Below are 9,142 nucleotides of genomic sequence, written 5' to 3'. Positions count from 1 at the left end.
GATGTCCACTATCCCCACTTCTATTTATACTAACCCTGGAAGTCTTACTTAGACAGACCAGACAAGACCCAGAAATAAAAGGTTTGAAGATAAAAAAAGAACAATATAAGTATAAACATTCACAGACGACCTAGTATTTATTTTGGATAAATAAGAAACAGGACCCTAGAAATAGGACCCAAATAAATAAAGAAAATAGAAGAGTTTGGTGAGATGGCAGGATTTAAAATAAACAAGGAAAAGACCAAAACATTGACAAAGAACTTTACAAATAAACAGAAAATTGAAGTGATGGAAAAGATGTACATGCAGATAACTAAAAAAGTTAAATATCTGGGAATTTGGCTAACAGCAAGAGATACGTTCATAAAAGAAGATAACTATACTAACTAATACAGCAAATAAAGACAGATCAGGACAAATGGAAATATCTACAGCTGGCGTTGGTCAGAAGGATAGCTATAACAAAAATGAATATTCTACCAAAATTGCTATTTTTATTTTAATTCCGATAAAATTAGGAAAAAGGTTTTTTGAGGATTTAAACGAGTGATGTTAAAGTTCATTAGGGAAGGCAAAAAACCAAGAATCAAATTGAAAATGCTATGAGATACCAAAAACAAGCTATCGAACTGGGAGCTGTATCACCAGGATTTAGTGCTCACATGGGTGAAAGAGTGAATAAATTTGAAGAACAAAAGACTATTCACAATAGAAGGGCATGATTTACAATTGGGGTGGTATTCATTTGCATGGTACGGGAAAAGTAAACCACATAGATACTTCCAAAGGCATTATATCAGAAATGCTCTGTTGTTAGTATGGGGAAAAAAATCAAACAAAATCACTATGTGAAAATACCAGTCTGGCTATCTATGATGGAAGGGCTAATACACCCTAATGCTTTAAATCTGGATAAAAACTGTAAGATACAAAGATATACTAAATGAAGAAGGGGGCTTAAAATCAAAATAGGAATTAAAAAATCAGGGAATTGACTTGGGCTGGTGGCCCAAATACAAAAGAGACATAAGAAAGATTCAAAAACAAATGGATTTTATAAGAACCCCAAGAACTGGATGAGATACTGTTAGAGACAGATGAAAAATTAATAAAGAAAATCTATAATTACCTATTGAATCTTAAAATGGAAGAAGAATATGGAAATGAAACCATGATAGTATGGTCAAAAATTTTGGGGTATACTACAGAATTAGATAATTGACAAAAAATTGTGGGAAAGAAATTACAAATTAACGATGTCAACATCATACAATTAAAACCTGTACAAAATGTTTTTATGGATGATAGTTGTCACCAGCAAGATTGGCAAAAATGTTCCCAAATATGTCACCAGTGTGTTGGAAACTTAAACAGGTACCAGGATCCTACTATCATATGTGGTGGACCTGTCCAACAGCAAAAAAATATTGGTCAAAGATAAAAAGGGGGTTAGAAGATATCACAACAAATAGATCTAAAATCAGAACTACTATTACTAAATATACTACCAGGGAAATACAATAAAAGAATCACATATTTAATGTTACATGTAATAACAGTAGCTAGAATCACATATGCACAAAATTGGGAAAACGAAAGTATACCTATAGATGAAATGGTAATAAAGAAAATATTAGAATGTGCTGAATTGAGACAAGTTAAGGATGGAACTTAAGGATAAAGAGGAAACAGTATTACCTAACATGGGACTTATTGTACAAATGGTTAGAAAACAGGTGCAGAGATTAGTAACTTAATAACGAAAGAAAATTAACAAATAGAAATAAATGCTGTGTGTGTGTGTGTATGTGTGTGTGTACATACATACACACACACACACACAGACATACTGTAAGCAATATTACTATTGGACTGTACATGACTATAGATTAAAACGTATAGTGATAAATGTATAGAGCGTTATGGTATCACTAGGAAAATAATAGTTGTAACTGTGATGTACAACCTTATGTATTTAAAGGAGACTACACTGTATGACTAGGAGAATAATGGTTATAATCAGGGTGTATAATACTATATATACTTAAAAAGGACGATACAGCCAGTACACTGTTGTTGCACACCTGGAAATGTGATGTATAATAAAGGAAAATGTATAATAAAAATAATTAAGAATAAACAAATATTTCATCAAAACAAATTCATTACAAAAACTCACCGGAAATCTTGCTTAAATCGCATGAAATAATTCCCGCCTCTTAACGCTTAAAGGAGCCGCAAACTCCCGGAAACTTTTTTTTTTGCAGCCCGTCTCCATCCGCTCTGCGGCACCTTTAAGGATAGTTCGGCTTAATTCTTAGTCACATGACAATACGTAATCAAGAATGGCAAGAGGTTTAGTACCTTTTGCGCATGCGTGGCTTGGCGTCCTGGTCTTTCCCGCCAGCTTGCAGAAGATTAGAATTCTTGGAAAGACTACGAGGAAGGTAATTGACTGAAGGCCGAAGTTGGGGGGCGGGCAGGGGGAAGAGACGTAAGAATTTTGTCTCGCACCGTTTCTGTCTGCCTCTCCTCTAAATTTCCTGCTCTTTTCCGTCTCCTCCTTTTCTGTAGATCGGTTTCTACTGCAATTTCTGAAGTGGGCGGAGAGTATAGAATCGTCGCCCATGTCTGAAATTAGGGATAAGTTTTTCTTTTCCCCAAGTCAAATCGCCATCTATCTCGGGTACTAAAGCTTTTAAGGCGACTTTATTTGATCCTGAACCTTTCAAGTGTGTGAAAGTATATCTTCCATAATCACCCCAAGCCTTCATGAATTTTCAGCAGGTCACCTAAGTGGGAATGCTGGGATATATGTCCCAAATTAGAACAGGGATGACAGAAAAACGAGTTGCTCAGGACTTCTGAGGAGTGAGAAGAAGGAACCTTCTTACTTGTCTAATCCTATTTCTCTTTCTGAGACTTCTTCCATTTTTGAGATGGTTTTACACTTGTAAAATATAAGTCTTAAATCCATGCTACTACATTATTACATCCTCTCTCTTTCCAATATTTTGCATAATAAACAAGTCTCTGTGAGCTGCACAAAACAGAAAGTTTTAAAAATGGTTAAACCTGCAGGAATAACCATGTGTCAAAAATCCTCTGCCAGTCATTGAAGATTTTTTTGTTTATTTCTTTTTATTTAGCATAGGAAAGTTTGAGAAGCCTTGAGCCAAATTACAATGATTTGCAAAAAAACCTCTTGATTTTCCATTTACTTCTCTACTCTGATTGATTTTATCCTTAGGGAGCATTGAACATCTACCCATATAAAAATAGTATGCTACAATCAGTTGTTTTATAATTATATATTTCCCTTAAGACTTTATCAAATGTATTTGTCTGCTGTAGCTCTTTAGGGAAGATCTAGACTTTTAGATTTCCTATACTGGCAGTACAAGAAGTAGAAAAAGAACCATTTATTTTCTTATTTATTAGATTTCTATTCACCTTTAATATAGAAAATTAAGGTCCCATTTGTATTGCTCTCCTTGTATTTGCTCCTAGAGCAGCAACTTTACATTGGTTTAAAAAATGTTTCAAAGTTACCCAAATAATAATTATTTTACAGATAGTTAATGTCAGTCTAAATCAGGAGTGTCAAACTCAAGACCTGGGGACCAGATCTAGCCCACGGGGTGTTTAGATCTGACCCATGGGGCCGCCCTGGAAGGACCAGCCAGCGGGGCCTCTGCCAGTGAAAATGGAGCTCAGGAGGGCCACATGCGGGTCCTCATGAGCTCCTGTTTTCACTGACATAGGGTTGCAGGAGGCCGTTGCAGCCAAAAAATGGAGCTCGGGAGCCCGTTTTTGTTGGCAGACCTCTCGGGCCCCCACAGGTGTCCCCAACACGAGTGACATTGAGGTGGCCATGCCCACACTGGCCAAGGCTACTCCACCCCCATGAGATCATACAATCCTGATGCATCCCTCAATGAAATCAAGTTTGACATCCCTGGTCTAAATGGTTTTTAGAGCAGAGGTCCCCAACCTCTGGTCTTGTGACATTCTTTTGCCTGGCACCAAGCCACAGAATGCCAAGAAACTGGACTGTGGGATGCAAGCAGGAGGTAAAACCATGGCTCCTCCAGTCCGTGGAAAAACCTTTATCTGCAGAATCGGTCCCTGGTATCAAAAAGATTCGAGGCCACTTCTTTAGATGATAGGATTAGTCATCACTAATGGGATTTGTGATTTTTGCCTGTACAAGTAGCCTTTGACCTATGATCACAATTGAACCCAAAATTTCTGTTGCTTAATGAGACCGTTATTAAATGAATTTTGCCTCCCTTTACAACTATTCTTGCCACAATTGTTAAGTGAATCCCTGCAGTTAAAATTAGTAACAGGATTGTTAAGTGAATCTGGCTTCCTCATTGACTTTGTTTATTAGAAGGTCACAAAAAGTGATCATTTGACTCCCAAGACACTGCAACCATCATAAATATGAGTCAGTTGCTAAGCATCTGAATTTTGACCATGGGTATGCTGCTATGTTCGTAAGTATGAAAAACGATTATGTCACTTTTTTCAGTGCTGTTGTAACTTTGAACAATCACTAAATGAAGAAGGTCGAGGGTTACTTGTATTATAACGAACAAAATATGTTTTTAATATTATTGACCATTACTTGATTTATAAAAATATTCACAGTCAAACCACCTAAAATGTTCCTAGGATACAGGATTATCCAGATTATTGTCCCTATAATACAGATTATTGTTCCATTGATCAGCTTTTTATTGACTTTTATTTTTTCTTTATTAGTTAAATAATGAAAGAGAGCAAGGAGCCGTATTTTGTGAAGTTTATAAAAACTCTGGAAAGTTCAGAGTGTTTTCTTCAAGCCCTTGAGGTATGCTTATTTAATGTGTTTAAAACTGTCTGGTAAATTAGTTATAATCATTAAATTTGTTTTTTTTTATAGCAGGAATTTGTTAGTACCTCTCTCTTTTCCTTCATAATAACTAGACAGGAAGAATTTAGTTACGACTAACTTTGTCCTATTATTTCAGTAGGTCTATCCTAAGTACAACTGAATTGAATCAAATTAGATTTGTTTATTAAAATATAAAAGGGTGGCTCAATGGTTAAGATGCTGAGCTTGTCGATCAGAAAGGTTAGCAGTTTGGTGATTCAAAGCCCTAGTGCCGCATAACAGAGTGAGCTCCCGTTAATTGTTTCAGCTTCTGCCAACCTAGCAGTTCGAAAGCATGTAAAAATGCAAATAGAAAAATAGGAACCACCTTTGGTGGGAGGGTAACAGCGTTCTGTGCACCTTTGGCATTTAGTCATGCCGGCCACATGACCACGGAGATGTCTTTGGACAGTGCTGGCTCTTCGGCTTTGAAACCGAAGAGCACCCCCCCCTAGAGTCGGGAACAACTAGCACATATGTGCATGAGGAACCTTTAAATTTATTAAAATATAAAATAGTAATTTTGCATGAACAAGTATAAAGTGTTTGTCTTTAGTTTTAAATAGTATTTGTTAAATAAAGTTATATCCCTGGGTGTTCTTGAAATTTTGGGTACAGTGATTCTTGCTCTACTCAGTCTATGTCAATGAAAGAAAAGCTTCATATAAATTATACAATTCTTTCTCCATTAAAAAACCACAAGGTTTGTAAACTTGGCAACAGATAATTATGAATATTGTCAATCACAGCAAAGACTAAAATGAATTTAGCTTTATTGAGAAAGCCTTAGAAATACCACTTCAACTTACTGCAAAAGCCTGCAGCATTTTACATAGTATAAGAAAAATATTTCAGTGACATGTTACCTATTGAAAACTATATTCTTTGAAAACAAATTTTCTACTTCCTTCAACATAAAACAACATTTAAAGTTAAATTTTACAGTAATAACATTAAAGTTTGGTTACTCTAGTTTGATCTAGTGGTTAAGGCATCAGACTAGAAAGCGAGAGATCACTAGTAAAAGTCCCGCCTTGACAAAGCCAGCTGGATAACCTTGAGCCAATCACTCATTCTCAGCCCAACTCACCTCAAAGGATTGTTGTGGGGAAAACAGGTGGAGAAAGGTGTGTTAGATATGTGCATCGCCTTGAGTCATTTGTAAAAATAATAAAGGGACAGAAATAAAATGAAAACCGGCCTTGTTCATATTTACCATGCTGCACAATTCAGTTTGGCTCTTAAGCTGCTAGAAATTGGATAGCAGTGCTTTTGAGAAAATGGTTTGGGAGTAAAGGGAATGCTTTTTGCCGTGAGTTATTTGCTGCTTGTGTATTTTGCAGTCCATCAAAGAATTTCAATCAGAAGAATGTCTTCAGATTCTTGATAAGGAAGCTGCACTTAAAATACAAGAGAATGACAAATCCCTTTATATATGTGATGAGTTTAGTGGCATTGTTTTTAATCATCTTCAAAAGGTTTGCATTTTTTATATTGTTATTTTTTGTCATACCTTGGTAAAGTGTACCTTTGAAAATTGTATAAAAAGTGGAAAATCAGTAGAGGTATAAACACTGTGCCATCACTGGGAGACAAAATTGATGAATGACAGTGTACTGAATTTTGATGATTCCCTTTTTTTGTATTTGACTATTAGACAAATAACCAATAAATGATGATGTAGTATGGGTTAATGTTTTAGTGCCAATTTTTCTTTCTGCCATACTTATTTAAGTATGTGTATGTAGTTTGAGAGAAAAAGATGACTTTGAATTTATTGATCTTTTCAAAAATTGCCAGGCTATCTGCATGGATATTGTTTTAGATCAGTGTTTTTCAACCACTGTGCCGTGGCACACTAGTGTGCCGTGACATAGTGTAAGGTGTGCCGTGGGAAAAACACCCGCCTATAGTCAATATAGGCACAGAGTTAAATTTTTTTAACATTTTCTAATGGTGGTGTGCCTTGTGATTTTTTTCATGAAAAAAGTGTGCCTTTGCACAAAAAAGGTTGAAAAACACTGTTTTAGATAATGTAAGGGGCTAGAAAATTGCTTTGTGAAAAAGAGCCCTATTAGTTTTCTTGCTTTATCTTTTTCAGCTTGGTTGTAGGATTGTGGGACCACAGGTAGTTATCTACTGTATGCAGAATCAACGATGCGTTCCAAAGGCTGACCATCCAGTATTTAATATGACAATGGCTGATGTAACAATATCTTGTACAAGTCTTCCAAAGGAAACAAGGGTAAAATATTACATAAATATAGAATTCAGATACAGAGATGATGTTTATCTTCTCAGTGTTTATAAAATTATATTTGGCTTCTAGTCATGTTAATTATCAATTACCATATTTTCCGGCCTATAAGACACACCCACACCCCAAAAAGTGGGTGGAAATGTCTGTCCGTCTTATAAGCAAATGTTGCCAAAGTCCTGCCCATCCTTCAGCCTCTGCCTCCCAGTAATTTGCCTCCTTGCAACAAACAGCCTGGCCAGCTTCAGCACAGCCTGATTTAGCACAAGCAGCTGATTGGCAGTTGAATTTGACTCCCAGAATACCGCTGATCAGCTGTTCCAGGCTACGAGGATCGCTGCCACCTCCGCGCACCCCATTTTCAGCCTCTGCGCCTCCTGTTTTCTGCCTGTTCAAGGCATGGAACAGGCTGAAAACGGGATGTGGGGAGGCCAAAAATGGGGCGTGCAGAGGCCAAAAACGGTGCATGGAGCGATATTGGGTGGCGGTGATCCCCGCATCCTGGAACAGCTGATCGATGGTATTCCAGGAGACCAAGCCAACCACCAATCAGCTGCTCGTGCTAAATCAGGCTGTGCTGAAGCTGACCAGGCTGTTTGCTCCATGGAGGCAAATTGCTAGGAGGCAGAGGCAGATTTTTTTCCCCTTGTTTTCCTTTCCAAAAGCTAGGTGTGTCTTATACTGTGGAACATCTTATAGTCTTATAAATATGGTAAATGATAGAATAGATACAGAAGCATACAATTAAAAATAAAAGGGATCTGATTTCTTTATTATTTTACCCAAAATACCTTCAACAGATGTTTAGTAACTTTAAAAACTCTTCAATCCTACTTTCACACATAAGTTGTTTTAGAAATAAATTGCCTTCCTTTAATATCTTTAAGGTATAACATGATTGGTTAAAATCATGGCAAGAGCAGGGTGATTTTTAAGTGATATTTCAAATATTTCAAGATACTTTTTTTCATCTCAGTCCTAAGTTATTCTCAGCAGGTTCTTTTACTGTTTATATAAGTTTTATAACTTTTCTGAATCTTCTCAAATTTATCAGTGTAAATGTGTGAATGAACAATAGAACACTGTTGATTTAGTTACACTTGTATGAAAATTATTAAAATGTGGTAGTGTTTATACTGAAAATAACTAGCAGCTTTATTTGATTCCTACTTATATCTACTGGTGGTTTTTTTCTATAGGAGGAAGTCCATGAATATGTACAGTTGATGGGTGGTCGTGTATACAGAGATCTTAATGTATTAGTAACCCACCTTATAGCTGGAGAAGTTGGAAGCAAGAAATACTTAGTTGCTGCTAATTTAAAAAAACCCATTTTGCTTCCCATTTGGATAAAAACACTATGGGATAAATCACAGCGCAGGTAATATAATTGTGTATGCATTTGGATTACCTGAACAATTCTGACCTGCAATATTTCTTAACAAAGAATTAACATTCTTGTTGCAAAAGGGTCATGCTTTAATGAGAAATTCTACAAAGAAAAAAAAACCGTTGATGGGGAAAATTTATATGATCAAATCTGTATTCTTTTCAATTATTCATACAGAATTCTTATTGTCCTGGATCAAAATTTAATCACGTTTTAAATAAACCCATTAAAATAAGCACGTCTTAAGCCAGACCAAACATATACTTGAGTGCAAGCACCAGTGTCACTCCAAAAATTCCCAACAAATTCTTATTTTTAATGGGACAGAAAGGACAATTATGTATGGAATGATTTTATTAACTGTAATGTAGTTATATATATTTTTGTGCCTTAAGACAGCCTTGTCCAGCCAGTTGCTAGTAGTTAAGTCCCTGCAGTTTTCATGGGAACACTTTTGAAAGTGGTTTGTTCATGCTTTCTTCCTAGGGATGAGAGAAAATGACTGGCCTAAAGTCACTCAGGTGTCTTTATGCCTAAGGCAGGACTAAATTCAAAGGCTCCCATGTTGTAA

General features: G+C 36.2%; 1 protein-coding gene across 4 annotated transcripts in view; it reads left to right on the top strand.

Annotated features, from left to right (window-relative positions):
• Positions 1-2,367: 2,367 nt before the first annotated feature.
• The window catches only part of TOPBP1 (DNA topoisomerase II binding protein 1), an 84,092-nt gene continuing 77,317 nt past the window's right edge, over positions 2,368-9,142 (top strand). For all 4 annotated transcript variants that reach the window (XM_032236807.1, XM_032236808.1, XM_032236806.1 and 1 more), the window contains exons 1-5: positions 2,368-2,450; positions 4,774-4,861; positions 6,268-6,402; positions 7,026-7,169; positions 8,381-8,562. In XM_032236807.1, coding sequence (XP_032092698.1) covers positions 4,781-4,861; positions 6,268-6,402; positions 7,026-7,169; positions 8,381-8,562 — 542 coding nt within the window. In that variant the 5' untranslated portion in view covers positions 2,368-2,450; positions 4,774-4,780. The remainder of the gene's footprint in view (positions 2,451-4,773; positions 4,862-6,267; positions 6,403-7,025; positions 7,170-8,380; positions 8,563-9,142) is intronic.

This window comes from Thamnophis elegans, chromosome Z, assembly GCF_009769535.1.
Source record: "Thamnophis elegans isolate rThaEle1 chromosome Z, rThaEle1.pri, whole genome shotgun sequence".
Taxonomy (NCBI): domain Eukaryota; kingdom Metazoa; phylum Chordata; class Lepidosauria; order Squamata; family Colubridae; genus Thamnophis; species Thamnophis elegans.
Note: the sequence above shows the minus strand (reverse complement) of the source record. Positions and strands in the feature narration are given on the sequence as shown.